The sequence below is a fragment of the Danio rerio genome, chromosome 22 (genome assembly GCF_049306965.1).
Source record: "Danio rerio strain Tuebingen ecotype United States chromosome 22, GRCz12tu, whole genome shotgun sequence".
Taxonomy (NCBI): Eukaryota; Metazoa; Chordata; class Actinopteri; order Cypriniformes; family Danionidae; genus Danio; species Danio rerio.
The window spans coordinates 14,945,462-14,969,715 of record NC_133197.1 but is presented as its reverse complement, the minus strand read 5'-3'; the positions used below and the strand labels follow the sequence as shown (position 1 = coordinate 14,969,715).

The 24,254-nt window shown below is 36.3% G+C and overlaps 2 protein-coding genes across 2 annotated transcripts in view; both read left to right on the top strand.

Moving 5' to 3' along the window:
- The window catches only part of mfng (MFNG O-fucosylpeptide 3-beta-N-acetylglucosaminyltransferase), a 29,090-nt gene extending 26,027 nt beyond the window's left edge, over positions 1 to 3,063 (top strand). The window contains exons 7-8 of the mRNA NM_001007788.1: positions 422 to 507; positions 2,452 to 3,063. Of these exons, the coding sequence (NP_001007789.1) occupies positions 422 to 507; positions 2,452 to 2,548 (183 nt within the window). The 3' untranslated portion in view covers positions 2,549 to 3,063. The remainder of the gene's footprint in view (positions 1 to 421; positions 508 to 2,451) is intronic.
- A 211-nt stretch (positions 3,064 to 3,274) lies between these two features.
- elfn2a (extracellular leucine-rich repeat and fibronectin type III domain containing 2a) overlaps positions 3,275 to 24,254 on the top strand; it is a 246,919-nt gene continuing 225,939 nt past the window's right edge. Inside the window, exon 1 of the mRNA XM_073936262.1 lies at positions 3,275 to 3,383. The gene's annotated coding sequence lies outside the window, so the exon portion shown is untranslated. The remainder of the gene's footprint in view (positions 3,384 to 24,254) is intronic.

Here is a 24,254-nt window from a genome sequence, read left to right as displayed (position 1 = left end):
ACTGGATGCTGTTTTGAATTGAATGCTAATATTAAACATTATGCTAGCATTTTGCCTGTTTTGTCCACAAAATAACTGAAAACATATAAAGAACTTGATGCTAATAACTAAAATAATATCAAAATATCCACCCCAGAAACTGGATGCTGTATTTTATAAATAGTTTTTAAAAATCTGGATGCTAATGTTTTACCTCGGAGAACTGGATGGTTATAATTTACCTCAAGAAACTGGATGCTATTACTTTCTAAGAACTGGATGCTGTTATTCCAGCTTAAAGAACAAGAAGCTAATATTTTAACTGCCAAAACAGATTATGCATTCACTGGAATGAGATGGCTTGCTGAAACCATATTAGTTATGTGATGCTAACAGCAGGTTTTCGGTTCCTCCTCTGTTTCTCATCCTCTTGACACTGTAGGTGACTCTAAGCTACGGATGGTTTGAGAGTAAAATGAACAGTGTTGAATTAAAAGGAGTTTTTACCAAAGATGAAGATCCGTCCAGGTTAGTCACACACACACACCTTCGCACTCCCACACACTTGCCCTGTTCATACAGATTTTCTATTTATGACTAAGATGACGCATGTCGCCGCTAACACTACTTTCTATTGTTCATTCAAGAGAAACGATCAGTTTATCTGAGGTAAAGTCATCTGTAAAGTCATCCTTCGACTAATGTTCCTGAAATCTAATTTCATGCTAATATTTGTGTTGATCTGTAAAATATGCTTAGCGCAGTCAGATCAGTATCTCCTCACACATCTTTCTGCCTGTGTTAGCATTAAAGATCCAGGCGTTTTCTGTTATCGCCATAAATCCATGCTTATGCACACTTTGTGAGCAGACATATCTTGCGGGCGGTTTAAAAGCACTTCCTCGTACATCTTAATCTGCTTAATCTGAATAAATATGTCTGTATTTATTGCCAAACACATTTTTTTTTTTTACTGAAAGCATACTTGTGTTTGAGACCTGAGAAAGGTTTGGTTCCTGTTTAAGTTTAGATTAATTATTCTGCCAATGTTAAAACTAATCGTAAACCATGAATATGAAGCGTTTTAAAGAGCCCCTATTTTGCATTATAAAAGGAGGAAGAAGAAACTGGTCCATTTGATTTGTAACAGTTACTGACAAAGTCTCTGTCAAAGACTGACAAAGTCCTATACATAATAGTCTCTGCTGCTCCTTCTTTCAAAAGCAAATAGTCGATGAGTCCTGCGTTGCAACTTAGGTTATTGTATAAATCATCAGAATATTGAAAGGAACAAACTGCACACCGTTGGCTATGCTGTGGTGTTGTTGTGAAAATGAACCGTTTATTCCCCACAGCCAAATCTCCATCTGTCGTTATCTTCGCGTCATGATGAGTGTTCACGTTTTACCGTATCCCGCACTTCTTATTTGGTGATGAACGGTATTGACATTGATGCGTTCAGGCAAAAGATCTGAAGCCAACACAATTCATTTATTTGACTCTGAGTAGACTATTTTGTTGAAGAATCAATAGTTTTAAACACGGTGCACTTTCAGAATTAAACCTCAGCTGTATGTTTTCATTCACGTGCTGTGTTACACACTGTATGGAAGCTCATTTTCAATTTGAATTCTTTAATGCTGTGTGCACACCAGATGTGGAAGAAGCGTCAAGCTCGAGTGATTTACATGTTAAGTCAATGCAAAGGCACGAATAGACATCCTGCAGCGCGATACACGCAAATGGTGAGAATTATACGAATGGCGCGAATTACGTGAATGGCACGGCGAGGTGCGAATGATGCAATATGCGCAAATGGCATGGTGCGAATTGAGCATTTTGCACGTTTGATGCGCTTAAACGACGCTCGAGTTTAAAAATCTGAACTTCAGCGGACATTCGCACCACGTTAACCAATCAGGAGTTTGCTCTTTTGGGGGCGTGATTATGATGTAGCACCTGTTGTTGGTGTCCTGGGGGAAAATCCTCCTGCACACACCAAAAACAGTTCATCAAACTGTGCTCAGTTCAGTCAGAAGCACAGCTGAAAGTTTCAATCATCCAGGTTAAGTTTCTAGAGGAGTTTATGAGTTCACAGAGCTGGGTGCACCTCTAAAAGGATCTAGTGGACTCAGACACTGGTCCAAACAAATCTACACTGTTTTTCAGCCTTCATAAAGCACATAAACAAATATTTTCTTAATAAAATCCATGTTAGCCATTTAGCAATGAAGCTTCAGGCACTGAGCAGACAGAAGCCCTGCCTATCACGTAAGTACGCCTTTGATCTGAAGTGAATTTGAAGCGCGAATGAAGCAGATTTTGGCGCGAGAATAAAGCAAGTAAACTCAAATGTTCACGTGTCTATTTACAAGCAAATAGCGAGATTTATCCACGTGCTCCGCGTTGGGTGCGAACACAGCATAAGATTTTTTATTTTTTTTTGGCTAATGTTGTTCTGATATCTTTCAGGTTCAGGACAGTTCACTGTCTTCTATACCCTACAACAAGTTGGTGCCCAGTTGCCCTCAAAAGTGCCTTGTCATGGAATCAACATGTGATGCACTGAGCTAAATGGACAATGATCATGTATTATGTGAAAAGATCATGGCATGAATTTCCAAAAAGACATGTTGTAAGGGTAGACGAGCCAACAAATAATGCACCGAAAGAAACAGAAAAACCTTGATGTTTTAATGAGCCATTATTGGTGTTTAAATGCTAAAATAGAAGTGTAACTTCTGTCTACACGCTGCACATTTTTTAGGTGTTATATGGTCATTTGATTCCTTGATCATAAATACGCTTAAGAAGAGTCCTGAATAAATACCACATATTTGTCAATGCACTGTTTAATTGTAAAAAAATGAAACTAACTACTTATATTATGAATTAGTTTGTTTACTTGTGTATCAATTTAAAATCAAATTATATTTGTTTCACTGTATTTTACACCTTTTGCACTGTACACATTTCGATTACTGTAATATGTTTTTAATTTATGATTTACATGAAGCACTTCAGTGGTTATCCACTAAAATGCGTTTCCATACAGTGTTAGTTAAATAAAGATTATTTTCTGTATGAAGTTTACGATTTATTTTCATGGCAAATTAATGTCCATGTGGTTGTATTTTTACAACAGGTATTACTAGATGGTTGCTAGGGCATTGAATTTTAACTTGCATTACACTGGACAGGTACTGTAAATAAACATGCATTGCCCCTTTAAGACAAGGCTTTGGCTTGAGCTGGGCACTGGCCCTTTAAGACAGACTAAAAATCAATTGATTGAACCAGTCTGTTTGGACTTGAGAAACGTGAAAATACCATCAAGCAAACTAGCACAATTCAAATTTGGATCATACAACACAAGGCTTATCCAGTCACAGAATTTCTCCTGGGTAAGTTTGGTTTATTTTGTTATGTCTGCTGGTGGTTTATTCTCAAATAAAGGGCTTATGTTTGGGCTGGAGGAGTCAAAACATTTGAAATCTTCACTTTTTGTTTGTTCATCTTGGTTTAGATTTTGGAAGGAGTTTAATGAACATTTGAGTACTCTGTGATCACATGTTGCATTGCCTTTGGTGTTTTAAATTGAGTTATTGTTAAAAATGTAATTAATATTGTTTGCTCAGTAGTTTGTTTTATTGATTGTTTTTGGTTATTTGTCATTGTACTATTTTGTTCAGCAGGTGAATTATTAGACGTTTGAGTCTGAATTTCACTAAAGCAAATTGTTTATAAATTTTTTTTAATTACTTTATATGTTCTTTAATTGAAAACGACCAGTAGCATACTCGTTTTACTTTTACATACTTTGTTTTAGTATATATATATATATATATATATATATATATATATATATATATATATATATATATATATATATATATATATATATATATATATATATATTAATATATATATATATTTTTTATTAATTAATTAATTTTTATATCTAACACAGATTTTCCCAAAGGTTAGGTTTAATTTGGTCTTATAAACTTTATTTAAAAATAAATAAATAAACACAGCAGTTGGTTTTGTCCATATTTACCCTAAATTGGTTTGAAAAAAACCTAGCACTTCATTAGAGCTTTTGCTAAAAATGACAATAAATATAAACACAACACTTTGGCATGCATTTTATATTTAGTTATAATGTAGGTTTAAGTGGTTTGGTATATCTGAACAAACAATATTAAAGGGAGAGTTTAACCAAAGATATTTAAGAAAATGCTGATAGCTGGTGTCTACTGATTTCCATATATATTTTTTCCTTCACTCTAAAATATGGTTCTTTGAGGTTCTATACACTCTCAGAAGTAAAGGTACGCAAGCTGTCACTGGGGTGGTACCGTTTCCAAAGGTACAAATTTATACCTAAAGGGTCCATATTAATTCCTCAAGGGTACATATATTAGTACCTAAAAAGTACAAAAGTGTTTAAAGTACTAATATATACTTTTGAGGTACCAATATGAACCCTTTAAGTACAAACGTCTACCTTTTGAAAAGATACCACCCCAATGACAGCTCACTTTATTTCCGAGAGTGCATGGAACCATTTCTTTTAAGAGAATATGCAAGTCGATGGGTGCCATGTTTTTTTTTTTTCTTTGTTTAAGGGTTTATTTACCCTAAAATGCTAAATTTACTCACACTTAACTTTTTCCCCAACATTCTTCAAAATATCTTCATATTCACCAGAAGAAAGAAACTTAAACAGGTTTAGAACAAGTGGAAGATGAATATATGATGGCAGAACTTTTGGGCTGAACTATCCCTTTAAGTATCGCATTTGCAAAGTTTTCTTTCAGCCCCATAAGTCTTAATGCCCACCTGTGATCTGTAGAAATTCAGCAGACCAAATCAAGCCGACCCAGATCTGCAGTCTAATTTTCTGCAGTCTGCTCACCGCCTGATCTCTGAGGCCATAAAAGCAGCTAGAGATGATAAAAGCTCAAACACGCTGCTTTATTAGTGTTGTTGTCAGATGCAAAGAGTTATATAATGCAACCATAGCACCACAAGAACTTAACGCTTTGAAGAATTCTTTAAATTAAATAAAGCATTGTCATTTGTGACAAAGTAAATGAATGCGTTTACTAGGCTATATTTATTTGTGTATTTATGACGTCTACCAGTACGGGTAGCAGCTTTGATTTAAAAGTTGATAATGATCTTCCGAAAAAAAAAAAACAGGCTATTGTAAAGTAAGCAGAGAATTCCTCAATAAGTCAGTTTACATGCACATCCTTAACCATCTTATGCTTAAGTCACACTTTTGTCATCATCATGCCAATGTGTTTATTTATTTATTTTTTTTATAATGATAAATTTTAACACCGGTAGTCAAAGATTGTTGCCCCCCAATTTCACATAGCACATAAGCACATTAACTTACACTTTGTTATTTAAATTGTGCATGTGATAGGCCTACATGATATAAATGACCCTAATGTAGATTTAACCACATTTAGACAGAAAATGTTCTGGAAGAAGCAAATATATCACAAACTCAGATGCTTTCTTGACCTCTTAGCACAGGGGTCTTAAACTCAAACTTGCAGGGGACCATTTCAGTAACTGTCAATTCATAGGAGGGCCATTTTAACATTCAAGTACATGGAAAAAGTGGAAACCTGATGTAACCATGATGTTTATATTTCAAGCTTTATCTGTCCCCTGTGATAATGCAAATCAGCTCGTTTATTGTGTCACACATCAGCTGCTGGAATATATCTGTGGTTGTTGTGTGTGTGTGTGTGCGAGCATTAGACACACACTCAGTCATTCTTCCATAGAGTATATGCAGTCAAAACTCTAGCTTTTGGTTTCTTGTTGTACATATTGAAGGGGGAGTTTAAATTGCTTTGACAATACTACTAATAATAGGCATAATATTTAATATTCTGTCCAAATCAATTGTATTGTCCCGATAGTGTAAGAACAGCAGAGAGCAGTTTGGGTTACTTAAGTGACTTTACTGGCAATTGTTCATTTCAATATATTTCTTTTTTTGTTTGTTTGTTTGTAAAACTACAACCAACAAAGAGGGGGGAAGTATGTACATATTCACATTTACTTTAACATGTTACATTTAACTAGCAGTACAATCTTACAAATGTACATAGTTTTTAATTCAAATCTTAATAAGCAAATGAGGAAAATCTATTAAATGAGACCATTTAAATCAAATATTAGCAAATTGATTTTACTATCAGCATAACGTACTGCGAACAACAAAATACAAGTGGGATAAAACTGATAATAATCAAACGACCCTTGAATATTTACAAAAATAGAGATTTAGTAAAAATAGAGCACTTACTGAGATATATTTCTACGTTTAAATCAGCCCCAGAATGGAAAAGCATAGGTGTTACTCTCAACCATACACTAAGAGAAAATAAAAGTAAAACTAATCTGAATGCAGTGCTATTAATGTTGACTAGATGGCGAGTCGAAACTACAAGTGGCTAGACTCGACTGCACAACAATGATAGAGATTCAAAAATATGTTTTGGTTGGCCGAATCTATATTTTTATAGATATAATAAATAATATATATAATGTATAGTTATATTTTTGACGCCTGCCAGAGGGAGGAGGGCTGGCAATTTGAGACCCCTGCCTTATGCCTCATTCACACCAGCAGTGACTTTGTAGCTGCCTGTCGCTCTGGGTGGCCACCAGCTTCAAATGCAGGTTTGTGTAGGTATATACAGCACGAATACAACCGACCTCTCTGGAAGCTGAGAGAGGATCATGTTAGCTCTACTGGGGCTCCTAATGGCTGTCACTCAAGAAAGTCGCTCTTCATTTGCATGAAGTTAGTCAGTTGACTTTATTAGTGCCCGTAGGTAGGTTCTTTTAGCGGCAAAGTTTGGCATTTGATACAAATAACTAAATCACACATGTACATTCCCACATACACACATACAAATTATAGCTTATAAAAAATTACAATTTATTCAGAGCGACAAGATGATGGGACATAACTATTCCTGAACCGTTTTGTTCTACTAAAAAGCATTTGAAACCTTCAACCCGAAGGGAGCAGGATAAACTCCTTAGACAGAGGATGAGAGCTACAGCTACTAATGTTCTGGGCTATCCATAAAAGCTGCCTACTATACAGGGATTCAATTTAGGGACTATACAGGGGCTCAGTCTATTCCTGTTTTTGAGAGACAGACCTCCAAACCATGCCACCAGAGTGAAGGATAGAACAGACTCAATAAAAGGCACAATAATAATAAAAAAAAAAATAGTAAGCATATTGGGGCCAATGTGAAACTGTGATAGTTTCCTAAGACAATATAGGCACTGATGCTCCTTCTTGCACACAGCATCACAGTTTGCCTCCAAGTTTAAAGATTGGTCAATAACGGTACCCAAATATTTGTAGTTCTCCACACATTCTACTTTTTGATCTATGACCTCTGAAGTTGAACGATTCTCAACTTTATTGCGTCGCTCATTACGCCCACCTGGTTGCCAATGGTCGCTGCTGGTGTAGACTGAGGTTACCAGAAGTGGCTCATTAAAATGAACGGTCACTTTGCCGCTGCGAGTTGCTCGTAGTGTGTGTGAGGCTTTAGCATGTTGAGTAGAACTGCGACAATAAAAATGTTGTTTAGTATATGAAACATGCTGTAATTCCTGCTGACATGTACTCTTCCTAAATTATTAACGATTTGTTTATCATGACAACAAGCATGACAATTTCCAAAATCAAAATATCCGACTGCATTCCGACTTCACTAAAGGGAAGGAAACTCATTGTAAACATGATTTACTTGTGTAAGAGTCTAAATTATATGAATTTGTTTCTATGTCTTTTTAACCAAAGAAGGCTCACACAAATTCCAAATGCAGATACTGATGAGATCAGGGCCTGGTGTGTGGACTTTGGGGGTTTTACGATGTGGTCACATGTTGATTGGTCAGTTTGACTGTCTCTGCATTTGGGCTTTTGACACATGGTCAAGAAAGATACAAAATAGGTGTAAAACTTTCTGTCTCTGCGCTCTCCCGCTCAGCTCCTCTCCTCATCTGGATTCTGACTCTACTGCAATGAGGCTAACTTCTGGGCCTGCTCTATTTGTCTCAGTCTCTCCCTCCCCCTGTGTCTCTCTTTCTACCTCTGGTAACTTTAATTTTACATTTAAGCTGGGTACAAATTATATCTTATGTTTTATCATTTCATACTTTATCATTTTATACAGTTATTTTGTAATTAATTCAGCTGTAAACATAAATAATTATTGTCATTAAATCATTTAATTATCAAGTATTTATGAATTACTTTTGATTTAACGTCAACATTTAATTGTTTTATATTGCAATACAATACAATCACATAATACCAATGCTCTTCCACATTTTAAGCTATTAATACTGCCCTTATTTTCGTTTTTGGTGTAAGATTGCAGAAGAATGGTTTGACTATAATGTACAGTTTTTCATCAATACTGATAACTTTTTAGTCATTCGGCAGAACTACAGTTCGAACCGCTATGGGTAAAACCCATTCCAACTCTTGCATTGCTTGTTTATCGTTTAGTTAGCATGCTAAATAGGCTGCAGTGGGTAGCACATTCACCTCACAACAAGAAGGTCACTGGATCGAGCCTCGGCTGGGTCAGTTGGCGTTTCTGTGTGGAGTTTGCATGTTCTCCTCGTGTTTCTGTGGGTTTCCTTCGGGTGCTTCGGCTTCCCCCACAAGTCCAAAAACATGTGGTATAGGTAAATTATCCATAGTGTATGTGGGTGAATGAGTGTGTTTCCCAGTGATGGGTTGCAGCTGGAAGGGCATCGCTGTGTAAAATAAACATATGCTGGATAAGTAGGTGGTTCATTCTGCTGTGGCGAGTCCAGATTAATAAAGGGACTAAACGGAAAAGAAAATGAATGAATGAATAGCATGCTAAATTTCAATATGTTTTTGTCATTTTTAGAAAATGATATAATGCCTAATCATTATAATAATCAGAATTTGGGGGTCACAATTTAGCACAACACCTGGACAATGGGTTGTTTCAATAATTTTTTCGTGAGTTATCCTACTGGCACTGCAATCATATTTGAGAAATGAACGTGAGGTAAACGTTAGCGATACTCTCTGAGCCTCAGAGTTAAATACGCTGAAAAATGTTGTTTACAAGCCAGATAAATGGAAATGAATGCCGCATTTTGAGAGGCAGGTGTGTAAAGACATCCAGCAGCGGGGAATTGCTCATTCAGAGAGGATATCCAGCAGGTTCAGGAGAGAAAGCAGAGGTGACGGAGGGAACGAGGATGAGGGTGATTGTGTAATTATACTCCTGTCTGTCTGTCGGCTTTCTCTCAGTTTAGTGTCTCAGAATAAATGGCTTTGCTTTGCCAGGCTCGTATGTGGGCAGGAGGGTTCAGTCAGTGGGAGCGTTATTTTGATGTCGTGAGTGTTGGTCAATGAACACAACCTGCTGCTTGATAACAGTTTTTATGCGAGTGTATGCACCAGCGCTGGATGCTTAATGGCTGCCTGGATATATTTTCATGTTGTCTGGGTCATACTTGAGGTTAAAAATAAAAAAGAAATCTCAAAGAAAATGTTTTCATAAAATAATTTGTGTATGGAGCGTCAAGACATACCTGCCAACCCTCCCGTTTTTTTTAGTATTCTCTCATATTTTACAATTGTATCCTGCTATTATCTCGTAAAGGTATTTTCCCGTATTTCTGCCATATTTTTAGTCTTTCTATGAAGGGTGGCAGTAAACATTAAAGAGCCGATCCTCCCGATACACAACCCCTACCGCCAAACCACCTTGCTCTTAAATGTGAATCTTTTCTGTGCTTTTATTTTATTTAGGCATGAAAACACTTTGAATTCATTATAAAAATGACAGGATTATGTTATTAATGCCTAAAACAGTGTAAAACGTAACGTTGTGTGACTGTCAGATAGACGCTGGTTCTAAAATTAATTCTGTAATGTTACATGCGAACTCATTAAACAGACTTATACACGTAATAATCATAACAATAATAATAATAATAATAATAGACATCTAAACGTGTCGATCTTGGTGAGTTTTCTTTTAAACACACCAAATTAAGTCATAAATTAGCATAAAAAGTTAGGAAAGCAATCAAATGTTTTCATTATAGATATATTATCTGTGTGTTTTTAAAGTGACACCTCGTATTTAATATGATCAAACGAAAAATCTAAATGCGAGATTCATTCGCTGCTCGTTAATCAGAATGTTTAAGTTAGTCAGTGAAGAAAAGCTTAATGAGATTTGGTAATTTGATTCAATTTCTTTATAATAGCTAATCATTTTAAAAGGCTAAACATTAAATTGTTTGCCGCTTTTTTGAATGTATACAGTAAGTATGCTATTTATTGCTTTGCAAAAAAAAAAAAATTAATATTAATAAAAATGGTGGGGTGGTGGTATCCCTTAGATTCACATCCCAATGTTGACAGGCATGTTAAGATCCCGTAGTTTTCTTCCAGTTAAAATGTTAGTTAATGTATAGTAAACATTATTGTACTTTATGTTGCAAAATATAATTTGTTATATTAATGAATAATATATTCATGTTATTCACCTGTTTTTATTTCATTGTTATTGAAATGTAATATTATGGAGTTAATCTAGGGCCATATATACTTGCAAAATAAAAAAAAATAAAGTATTGAGCAAAAACAATTAAATAAATGCTAATATTCCAAAAATCACAAAGCATTTTTTTTTTGAGAAATTAAAATTTATTTGCTTAACAAAAAAAAAAAAAAAAAAAAATGCAAGAGAAAATTAAGTTGAGAATTAAAAATGAAATTTGCAAACAAAAAAAGAACTGCAAATAAAAATCAAGCAGTGCAAAATACTAAAAAACTAAAATATTTGGTATATATAAATATATAATGTACATAGTTGAAATCAAAAATATTAAACCCCCTTTAAAAAATTGACATTTAATCATTCTGACTTCATTTGTGTGTGTGTGTGTGTGTGTGTGTGTGTGTGTGTATATATATATATATATATATATATATATATATATATATATATATATATATATATATATATATATATATATATATTTATATATTTATATATATATATATATATATATATATATATATATTTATATATATATATATATATATATATATATATATATATATATATATATATATATATATATATATATTTACTTACAAATTATTATTATCTTTTTTGCTGCTTGATTTCATTTTTCGCATTTTTTTGTTTGCAAATTTTATTTTATTTCTCAACTTTTCCATTTGCAGTTTTTTTGTTAGCAAAATAAATGTTTATTTTTCAAATGAAATTCTTATGTTTGCTCAATTCTCTTAATTGTTTGAAAAACTTTCTTTAAGTTTGCATTTATGGCGCTAGATTGACTCCATATTATTATAGTTAATGTTAATAATAACAATTTATGTCCATTTTATGTAAATACAAATGTTTATTTTGATTGCTAAATAATATTTTAGCTTTTGTTTTATTTCTGTCCAAGTTCTAGTCTACATGCTACTGATACTCAACTACTAGTGGGGCTCAACAATAGATCACAAAGAACAAACCTTGGGAGAAACCAGGCTCAGACAGGGGTCTAGTTCTCTTCTGACCATTTTTTTAAGTCTGTCATCTATTTCCAAACCTAAGTGTATTAAAACCACCTTAGTGATGTCACGCTTCAAATGGACGAACCATGTGCTGCCGCAGCACTTAGAAATCAATATGCCTTCAACCCGCAGCCATGAACCCCCAGCAAGCTGATCGATGGATAAATCAATGCGGGCTCAATGAAGACACAAGCGCTCACAGCAGGTCGTCTCACTGAAAGCATTCTCTCCTGCTTCTGAGGGGCCGTTTGTGGTGGAGCTGCCATCAATTGATGCAGGAGCAGAGAGAGCGGTCGAGTGGCCCTTTTGCTGAGGGTTCATCTCCACTGAACCGCCCTCCTCTCAGCACCACTCAGAAACCCTGAGACGGGTGCTGCCTTCTAACCAGACCTTTCTATCTGAGTGCAGGGTAAGCTTAGGATCATTGTGTTTCTATCCGTTGGTTGTATGTGGCGTGAGAGGAATAGTTGCTTTGTTGCAGTGCATTACTTTGAAAAATAGAAAAGGTCTGCCCTCAAACGAAAAAAAAAGTCCTTTTGAAAGGATACAAATTCGACACCGTTTTGATTTGGTATTTGTCAGAAATGTATACTCTGTCAAAGAGTATTTTGTGGTGATCATAAAACAATCAATCCCCAAACTCAACTTGTGAGTTTAATAACATGAGTTTTGTCAAAGCTGGCTCACAAATCTTGGGGTATGAATTTTGCTTGGGGTCCAAGAGGACCCTGATTCAGATCCTGGACTAACCCCCATTTTGACATCGCGACAAAGAATGAAACAACACATTGAATAAAGTTCAAAAAGATAACATTTAGTAAAGATAAGATTAAATTGTGAAAAATAAAGTGAGTGGTCACCAACTGAAGGGAGGCGTTTTTACAAACTCCAAACATATGACCAGGGCTTGACATTAACTTTTTTGATCACCAGCCACTGTGGCTAGTAGAGTTCCAACATTACTAGCCACTCATCATTTTCACTAGCCACACTTTTTATTTAATTTTTTTATTTTACATGACTTTTCAGAGCTCAAAATGAAGGATTACCCAAATTTATCTCTTGACCAAAAACAAAACAAAACAAAAAAAACAAACAAGCAAAATATGGCTGTATACATGCAATGTTTAATTCAACAAAAATGTTATTTTCTAAAAAAAAATAATAATAAATTAATAATAATAAAAATAAAAAAAACAATTGTACTATATCTAAAATATTCACAGTTATCTGTCCTGGCTAAAGGTCCCATGTCACCAGTTAGCTACACATAAAGGACGAGTTAATCCCATATTAAAGTAATGTTATTGTAAAGAAAAGAGATAATTTAAACCATTTTAATAAAAATAACGGTAAGCAAAAAAAAAAAGGCAGGTAAAAAAAAACTTACCATGAGTGATCATGAAAGGATGATCACGCGCACATGGTTAATATTAGACCTGTTAATAATCTGTTAAAAGAATAATTAAAAGTGCTTACCAAAGGATATACTGTTAAAGTCAGAATTATTAGCCCCCTTTTGATTTTTTAAATTATTTCCCAAATGATTTTTAACAGAGCAAAGAAATTTTCACAGTATGTCTGATAATATTTTTTCTTCTGGAGAAAGTCTTGTTTTATTTTGGCTAGAATAAAAGCAGTTATTAATTTAAAAAAAAACATTTTTTGGACAAAATTATTAGCCCCTTTAAGCTAATTTTTTATAAATAATCTACAGAGCAAACCATTGTTATACAATAACTTGCCTAATTACCCTTACCTGCCTAGTTAACCTTATTAACCTAGTTAAGCCTTTAAATGTCACTTTAAGCTGTATAGAGGTGTCTTGAAAAATATCAAGTAAAATATTATTTACTGTCATCTTATAAATATAAAATAAATCAGTTATTAGAAAGATTTTTTTAAAACTATTATGCTTAGAAATGTGCTGAAACAATCTTCCCTCCATTAAACAGAAATTGGGGAAAAAATAAACAGGGGCGCTAATAACTGAGGGGGGCTAATAATTCTGACTTCAACTGTATATATATATATATATATATATATATATATATATATATATATATATTATTTAAAATCTTGAGCTCTTGTGAGCAGCTGTACTGTGGGTGCACAATCATTGCTTTTTTTTTTTGTCAAAGCACACGCAGTCATGAATAATTATGAAGCAGGCTCTTCTCATAGGACGCGTCATCTTTGCACTTGCAGTTTTGTGCTACATTGCCGATTTTGATCCTGCCCCAAAAAAACATTTTAAACTTGGAATCTGAAATTAGCTTCCAAAAGCTCAAAATTATAGTTTTCCCCCCAAATAAAGTTAAAAGGCGCTAACATTGTCTTAACTAATGCTCAACACAAATCTGTTAAAATCTCAAAAAAAAAAAAAAAAAAAAAAGTACTCGGTTTCGTGAACCTTTTAGAACTTTTTAGAATTTAAAAATTATTTCCAATCAGCCAAAGTGGCTAGTAGGAGTGTCTGTCTAACCCACCACAGCTAAAATCTACCTGCTTTGGCGGGTTTGTGTTTAACGGAGAGAAGATTTTTTCAATACATCTCTAAACAGCATAAAGTGTCATTAAAAGGCTTAACTAGGTTAATGTCAATGTCAATACATATAAAAATACGTAATGTCAATGTCAATACATATAAAACGTATAAAAAAGAAATTATTTTGAAAATAAAAATTCTTACATAGATTTTAATGTATAGATATTTTACAGTTCATGTTGTATTATTTCATTGTTTTGTGTATAACATTTTGTATAGATACATTTATTATAGACTTGGTAATTTGAATAGATATCAATTATTTTGCTTTCAAATTAGTACAAAATAAACAGTTAATTATTTTATAAATTCTATAGTTCATGAAATGAAATGCATTTTAACTGATTACATATTATATAATTTTGATATGTTTTTATAAGAGTAAAATGGCTGCATTTTAAGCATATTAAAGCATATTTTAACATTAATATATATATATATATATATATATATATATATATATATATATATATATATATATATATATATATATATATATATATATATTGTTTTCATTCATATTTACAACTAAAGCAAGGCAAAGAAATTGTGGTCACATAAGATTTTATTGTTTGTCCTGATGCCAGAACATTAGATATGCACACTTTGTGCCACATTTCAATCTAAACTATACTTGAGTAAATTCTCATTAAAATCAATTACATCAGTTTACAATGGAACTAACCAAATTTGTTCTGCTCTTGTTTCATGAGCAAAGGCCAACAAATGTAAAAACGAGAGGCTATCTTTAAGTAATTTATGACTTTTTCCCCCCGGACTGAATATTTCTATTTAAGATGTTTATGACTTGTTGTCTTGAGTAGAATCAGTGTAACAACTCCTGACAGGTTACTCAATGATTACATGTTCAGTCACCAGTAGCTTGGGGCGAAAAACGTGGTAAGTTTAAAAGTGCAGCCGGATGTATAACCATCCTTGGAGACTTTATAGTGTGTTTCACAAAAGAAAGCTCGCATTGGGACCTTGTACAACAAAAACCTAACTATATTGCCTCTATGAACCCATCCCGAGGCTTTTTGTGCTCTTCAAGAGAACAGAATGGCTCCTGTTCCATCTGATAGCCCTCGACGGAGATGGAAAGTGCTGGACTGCCAATCACCTTCACTTTGAAGCTCTTTCTATTGCCTGATGGGATTTTTCCTGCTTTCTCAAGCCGGACAGAAGGTGCAGAGGTGATTTCTTCAGCGCTGACCCGTCTAACCCCTGGTACAATTAACTGAGGACAAACTGTGATGTAGAAGTGGTCTTCCAAACAATCTATACCTCTAAAAAAATGCAACCTAATGTTGAAAAAAGAAAGGAAAAGAAACAATTCTTGGCATGTGTCACACAGACATAAGGCTGTCAAAATGTATGTCCTTCTGTCTCTTCAGAAAACTCAAAACGATTCTGTGTGTGTCAGAATGGCCATGTTCCCGTAGGGTCAATACTGTGAATCAGCTCTGTAGCTCTTGATGTGACCTTTTAAGTAACCCCTTTACTTGCTCACTATTTCATGTGGGATTCAAACAGCATTTTTCAGCATGGGATGGGGACGTGCAAACAGACGATTAACAACTGTGAAGTTTACATGCACTGCTTCTGATACCTTGCCTCCATTACACGTCACTGATAGAAGGATCTTCCCAATCATATGCAGACTGCTGAACCCTTCACAATCTTCATAATGCACCTAAAAACTAATCATTACTATGAGCACTTAATCTGTGCAAAATCTAAATTTACAATGTTGATTTTGCTAGCACCTATTGTTTTTCTTTCTGTGAACAGTTCATCCGTGCAATTTAGTTCTCTGAAGAAGTTGTAATCTCCATTCAAAGTCCAAGCATTTGTTTCTGCGTTTGGAGCAGAATTCCCTCTCTGATGTCAGTTTGACAGCTTCAGCCACAATATTATTAGCCATGCCTCTCTTATTGTTAGTTTGCTACGAGGGAGTGATGTGAAAAAAGAAAGATTCGCCCTCAATGAAACGCAATGTTTCAGTTGGAAGTGCATCAACATGCTGAAATGCCTCAGCAAATTTCAGTTCATGTGGACATTAAAAAAAAAACTTAATAATCTCTACCTAATGCCTACCTAATCAATCTTGTATCTGTCTAACCAAATAGTTAACTTTGTATTAGTGCAGTGGTTCTCAATTCCGGTCCTCTGGACTCCCCACTCTGCATAATTTGTATGCCTTTCTTATTTGAAACACAAGGACCAGTTCATGGATCTCTTTGTTCAAGAGATCACACTTAGATGATGATTGATTATGAGCGTGTTTGGCATGCTATCCTGGGAGAAAGCCTTGGGCTCAAAAGATCCTCAAGCCCTGGGCTTCCTCCCGTTTGTAGGGCAAGAGGGGGGATTGAGCTGAGGTAGATTTCGAGAACTTCCCATTTATTTGTGGCTAATGATTAATTGCTTTATGAGGGGAAAAATACCGTTGGCTTAGAACTTGACTGGTGCCAATGTTTAGTCCATTTACTTATGACGCATGTCTTTGGTCGGTGGGAGGAAACTGTGGAACCCGGAGGAAGCCATGGGTAAAACATGTAAACCAGGCGTGACCAACCCTGTTCCTGGAGATTGACCTTCCTGCAGATTGTAGTTGCAACCTATGTCAAACACACCATCCTGTAATTATCAAGTGCTGTTCAGATCCCAATTAATTGGTTCAGGTGTGTTTGATCAGGGTTGGAGCTGAACTTTGCAGGAAGGTCAATCTCCAGGAACAGGGTTGAGCACCACTGATGTGAACTCTGCACAGAAACATTGACTAGCGTGGTAAGGATTAGAACCAGTAATGTTCTTGCTGTGAGGTAACAACTGGGCCGCACAATCTAGAAAGAAGGGGGGATTTTCTCAAGACAAAGATGACTGTGCTAGGAAGACTATCGCTGCATCTAAAACCGCATACTTCCATACTATATAGTATGCTAAAAACAGTATGTGAGCCGAGTAGTATGTCCGAATTCATAGAATTCGAAAATCAGTATGCGAGAAGTAACCGGATGACTTCCCTGCTGAAAAATCCAGCTTAAACCAGCCTAGGCTGGTTGGCTTGTTTTAGCTGGTTGACCAGGCTGGTTTTAGAGGGGTTTTGGCCATTTCCAGGCTGGTTTCCAGCCATGTCCAGCCTGGTCTTAGCTGGTCAGGCTGGAAAATGACCAGCCTAATCCAGCTAAAACCAGCTTGACCAGCCTGGTTTAAGCTGGATATAGCTGGTTTTGGCTGGACTCCCAGCTTGGCTAGGCTGGTCAAGCTGGTTTTAGCTGGTCATCTCCCAGCCTGACCAGCTAAGACCAGGCTGGAAATGGCTGGAAACCAGCCTGGAAGTGGCCAAAACCCCTCTAAAACCAGGCTGGTCGACCAGCTAAAACCAGCAAACCAGCCTAGGCTTTCAGGAGTGCGAATCCCATGCACGCTGCACTATGCCATAATGCCCCGCGAGAGAATTCATGAATGGAAGTGAGGCGACGCAACTGACGCAGGTAGGTCACGTGACCATGACAAAATGGCGGATGTAGTATGTCCGAATTCCATTCATACTTTTCACATTCATACCGTATAGAACATACTTTTCTAACGGCCGAGTAATACGTTTAAATTCAAATGCAGTACCTACTGAGTAGTAGGCGGTTTCGGACGCAGACTATGGTTATTTATAAAAACTTTAGCAAACATCTGATTGGAGAATCATGTCATAGTTAATCATAATCAATCATAAGTATGTGATCCTCTCGAAACTAGTTTCTAAATAAAATTTACTTAAAGACCTGATGAACTGAATCTGGTGTTTTAAGTAAGGAAGACATACAAAATGTGCAGGACAGACCAGATCCTGAGGATCACTCTATTAGTAGGGCTGTAACGATACACCAAACCCACGATTCGGTTCGTATCACGATTTTTGACCCACGATTCGATTCGTATCACGATTTTTTATTTTATTTTTTCGTGTGGGGTGGGAAAAAAAAGATTTTTAAAACTATTTTTAATTAAATAGCATTTGAAAAATCTTTATAAACTAAACATCAAAGAACAATATTAACTATGCAAATTATTAACAATATAAATAGCCATATATAAAATAAATAAATAGCCAAAGCTATATCACTTCTGTTTTCTTTGTAACAAAATACTGTTGAAAACCAAACTAAACTCCATTGTTTAGATGGTTCAAGCATGTTGAAAATTATTTTTCAATCAAGTTCTCTTGCATAGAAAAAGTAAATTAAATAGCTAGGGATGCTCATTTCGTTAATTTTGCTAACCGACAACCGCCGCTCATTAATCGGTTATTAACGGTTAACTGGTCAGATTACTATAATTTTATATTAAACAAATTGACGTGTCTATTTTGTGTATGACACATTAAATATTGCATTTAAATATTTAAAATACTGATTTATTTTTATATAGGCTATTAATAGCGGAACAGAACAACAGAGTATCTTCACGCACCTGCAGTGTTTAGCACAGAGGAGCAGAATAATCTAAATAAAATGAATAAAATAAATAGGACTGCCCTAAATTATTTTCACTTAAATAATTAATTTATTTTACAAAACGAAAATACTGACTGATTATTTTTAATAACCGGCATAGGCTTTTTTTCCAATCATATGTTTATTTCTTCCGTCAAATAAAAATCGCAGACTTCCTCAAATTGCTTGCTCCACGGAAAATATGCATTTATTTAATGCCCCGCTGTTATTATTATAATCACAAAACCTTTTACATTTTAATAGAAATCCTTATTTTAAAGATTATGTCCTGATATAGCCTATGGTTTCCTCTCTCTCCCTCGCGGTTCAAGTGCGCGCGCTGCGTGATGAAAAGACAACAACAACACGCGCGCATATATAGACTTTTTGTAAACAGTTTGTTTAAATATGATATTGCATTAATCTGCGTACATGCTTTAAGCTGTAAAATAAAAAGTAAAGCCTATTTGTTGCGTTTATTACGCAGATCCAGGTCAACATAAGCGCTGGTTTAGTATCAACAGGTCTGTACCAAACAGCAATATTCTTCTTCCATTTTGCTTCTTTAGCAAATGTGTCTGTAGGCACGGGTTATACGTTATCATCCCGCAAATTAAGTATGCCTTGCAGTTAAACAAGTGGCCGAAAACAAGGCGCACCTTACTGCCTTTATGTTGACAAGGAAAAAAGAAGAGGCGCGGTCCTCTTATGAAACGACTGAATCAGCTGGGTATCGATTGTGCAAAAGTGTTGCTGTCTGTGTTGTTACAATAGTAATATTAAATACTATTGTGATATTCAAGATTTGTATATTCATACAGCTCTGGATAACTTAAAACAGCGATTAGACCTTCAGAGCGGTGTTAATGCGTCCTGAAGTAAAGCGAAACGGCTATAAACTCCAGCAAGATAGAGTGATTATATGCAGAGCCATATACCTTTATCTCTAAATAAAGTAGGCTATAACTATAGAAACTGTGTTTATTTTAACTGAAAGCTTCGTCGTGTTTTCTGACCTCACGCACCTGTCAGTCAGCACTCCCAAAGGTTCAAACAGAAAGCGCACTGCACGGTTACAGAAAAGTTTGGCTGTTACCTGACATCTGGTGAACGGCCATCCCTCTCTGCGCAGCCACATTAACAGTGTGAGCAAATCATCGTATATGCGCTGAAAATCCGGCCGCTTTGACAGCATTGGCAATGTTTCTGGCGTTGTCGGTTGTCAAGCGGGGTTAAGTTGGTTTTGTTTTTGATATTCTTGACACATTCAGACGGTCTCTTACTAAGAGCTCCGTGCGAGCTCTCCCGGCTAAATATTGCGAGGGCTTAAACGGAGCAGTGCTTGTAATGTCGAACGAAAAAAGTATTAATTAGCTCACCTTTTGCAGGCACGCGTGACGTTATTGGAAAGGTATCACGGGGTGGGTGTGTCGCGATTCTTCCTTATTACACCGCGACACAGGATCGTAGATCTGAGTGTCGCGATTTCGATTTTATATCCTGTATCGTTACAGCCCTATCTATTAGTGCCACTTGATGTGAGTACTGCATTTTTCGGTGAAACACTCAATGCCTTTCTAATTGTAAGTTGCTTTGGATAAAAGCATTGCTAAATGATTTAATGTTACGTTACTGTACACCAGCTTCCTCCCGCCCAACCCCACCTCCAGAAATTGCTCTCTTTAAAGATTGATTATGCTTTGTTAGAACAGAACAGTTTATAAGATGAGACTCAAAGTTGAAGAAAGGGTGAAACCTGCATGCCAGGACTCGAGCTTGGGATGTCCAGAGCACAATGGATTTGTCTAGCACTGCCTACAAAGCTATCGGCACCATGGGTAGCTCCTTTAGTTTTATTCACCTTAACTTCAAGTGGGCAGCACGGTGGCGCAGTGGGTAGCACAATTGCCTCACAGCAAGAAGGTTGCTGGTTCGAACCCGGACTGAGTCAGTTGCCATTTTTGTTTGGAGTTTGCATGTTCTTCCCGTGTTCGCGTGGTACTCCGGTTTCCTTACAAGTCCAAAAACATGTGGTATAGGTGAATTGGGTAAGCTAAATTGTCCGTATGTGTGTGAATAAGTGTGTATTGGTGTTTCCCAGTGATGGATTGCAGCAGGAAAGGCATCCGCTGCGTAAAACATGCTGGATAAATTGGTGGTTCATTCTGCTGTGGTGACCCCAGATTGATAAAGGGACTAAGCCGAAAAGAAAATGAATGAATGAATGAACTAACTTTAAGTGGGGAGCAATCTGTGTTTTGTATGGGAGAGGGAATGCAAACATATTAAGGCTTACATGCACTGCTCTGCTTACCTTGCTCCCATTGACCATCGCCGCACCCCCTCCAAAAATCCATACAGGTCATTGCAAAACATCTCTGTATTTCGCCCTGTCTCTACTTGCCATAGTTAAAGAAATTTAAACCAGTATTTCTGCCATTGAAGATATAAACGTGGGACTCTGCCTTTAGCATCAGTCACTTCTGTGCTACTTGCAAGGGAATGAAGTTTACCTGCACAGCTTCAGCTACCTTAGCTCAGTTGCATTCACCCCTTAACCTCACTCTCATTCCAGTTATGTACTAATGTAACCCCTCCGGCTCTGCTTGCACCACTCAAATCAGGATTCAAACTGCCGTTTTTGTTGGCCTGGAAGGCAGGCACACTAACAAGAGTATTAAAAATAACACAACAATCTAGCATCAGTCATGATTGAAGCTCTTGGGGTCAGAGGTGTGATGTAAATTCCCACAGCACCTACCAGCCTTTTGTTACTCGCTCTTATCTGGATAACAGCACCTATGTAACCCCTCCAGTTGTACTTGCTTTGGACTAAGCAAAATTAACACTAGTTGTTTCTGGCATGCTAATGACTTTAAAAACCATAGCACCTATCATCAGAGGAGCTTTTTAAGCCATGGGAGAGAGGATTTAGCCCCATTCAGAATGCATGATATTTGTTGTCTCAGCCAACAGATTGTGTGATTTTTTTGTCAAGATGTAATCGTGGTCTGGATACCAACTATGCCAGATTACACATCGCTTTGTGATCAATCATCATGTGACATCTAGTATCTGCACTCTGTCATCAAGAATCTGCATACATTTAAAAAATATATTCATATGAATATTCCTGCACCAAATTGTGAATGTGGAAAATAAAGAGTGATTTGTTATTTATCGTGTTAATTCCATTACTCTCCAGGCTTGCCAACATTTTTCTTTTTATTGTCAATGACACATCACATAGGTAAGCTTACTATTTTCATAACTCCACAAAGCTTTCTTTTATTTCATGTCCCCCTAGCACAGAGATGTTCAAACTAAGTCCTGGCAACACAATCTCACGGCAATTCGTAACTTTTTTTTATATAGTGGCTAATTCGTATGAATTCGTACAATCTAATTCGTACAATTTCCACATCCACCAATGACGCTTGGGTTTGGGGGTGGGGTTAGGTGCCACACCTCCTTTTTAAAATCGTACAATTTCGTACGACTGAACTCGTACAAATTCGTATGAATTAGCCTCTAAGCTGGCAAAACGTCAAATACTTACGTTTTCTCATGAGATCAGGCTGGTCCTGGAGGGCCACTGTCCAGCAGAGTTTAGCAGCAACCCTAATCGAACACACCCAGGGGTGGACTGGGACAGCAGATAGACCACCAGGTCACCGGGAACTGTCCCGGTCCTCCTTGTTGCCTGTCCGCCCCTAAACACACCTGTCTGTTGCTTTCTAGCAATCTTGAAGACTCTGATCAGCTTGTTCAGGCATGTTTGATTAAAATTGCAGCAAAATTCTGCAAGACAGTAGCCCTTCAAGACTTAGTTTGCAGATTCCTGACCTAGCAGCGCAGTCTCCTTGTTCATTTTTACTTTAAGAGCTGTGTACAGAAGAGGTTCTGTGCTCTTATTGGTTAATGTCACTCATATGACAGAATCTTTCAAAAAATGAACAATTCTAGACTGTCCGTACCTATTCTGAAGTATTGCAGACATGGCTTCGGTTTCCATGCACTATGAAACTCTATGCAAGAAGAAATGATTTGAATCTTGCATCTCAAAACCCATTTGTCATTTATGAATCCCCATGACAATCAACCAAAATGGGAAAAAAGTAATGTAATCTGCACAGGCCTCTACTTGAATATCTCTTACCAATGTGCATGTGTTACAGTTACCCCCATCTGGGACATAGCAACAAAGAAACCATTTTTGTTCAAATCTTTGGAGAATATGGGAGATGGGCACCCTAACAAAGTCACTACCTCGAGCACAATTCTCTTGTGAGATTCTTGGGCACAGGGGAGTGAGGTTTGCTTGCACAGTTTTGGCCCAGTTATACTCCAATTTATGACAAAAAGCTCAGGTCACACGGAAAGGACTTTGAGGAAAGAGACAACAAAATATATATTAAAGCTAAGAAGTCCATAGGGATCGGCAAGCTTTTGGTTAAACATATTCAAAATATAATCTAGCAGAAGATTCATGAAAGTTTGCTACAATTGAGGGCAAGGAAATGACAGGTTTCATTTTTGGATGACCTATTCCTTTAAGATTATTAATAAAAAAATTTCAGGACATCATAACTGGTGAGCCTTTAACATTATCAGAAGCAAAGCGGTGTTGTACAGAAACACAATGTTTATCTCTTTGATAGCCACTGATGTGTGCCAGCACAGGCTTGGCAGAAATGCAGCTAAGTAAGATGAGGCTGAGGGGGAAATAAGGGAGGGAAAAAATTTAGGTGAGTTTCAGGAAAAGGAGAATTCCCAGACAGATGGTGAGAAAAGCGGGAGGGGAGATCCCATCGTCATAAAACAAAACCGTGTGAGTCACCATCACAGTATGGAATGTGGGGCTACATTACCTATTCTAGCCACCAGGGTGCAGCATATCATCAGTGAATGTGTAATGATTACATTTTAAAAATCCATGTATTTGTTTAAAATAAAACAATTTGTTGGTTGATTTCAATTCCAGCAGAAGCCAAACTAGACCACTTGAAATGAACAGCTTGAGAGATCCACATCTGAAGTACTTGCTTCCTGCTAATGGACCATGACACTAAAAGTAATGTGTTTACAGACCTGTCAGTATCATTTTGCTTAAGTGTCAGGAATCCGCTCTTTGCTTTTGGCCTTATTCTCGAGAAAAAAGTGATGGTTTGATTCAAAGGTACGTTTGGGATGGCCAGTTAGCACGCTGTAATTCCCCTGGTTGACAATGCTTTTAACCTCTCTGACCAACTGACATAAAACATCAGTAAGAAATCTGACCCGCAACACATTGGATCACCATCAGCACCTCGTTCCCCAGGTGTGATATCATCATATCTGTCAAAACACATGCCACTTGAGATAGATGGCCTTGCTAAGAAGAAGCTCAGTGACGTGGAATGATATTCACATCTCATTTCTTTGGTGTAATTTGACAATTTAAAGATTATTAAGCACACGGGCATTGTTTTATTGGAATAATGTGTTTTGAAAACTAAAAAACAATTAGGAGACAACATTTAGAAACTACAGTTTGACTTGGGGAACAATACATTTCTTTATAGCTTAGATTAACACA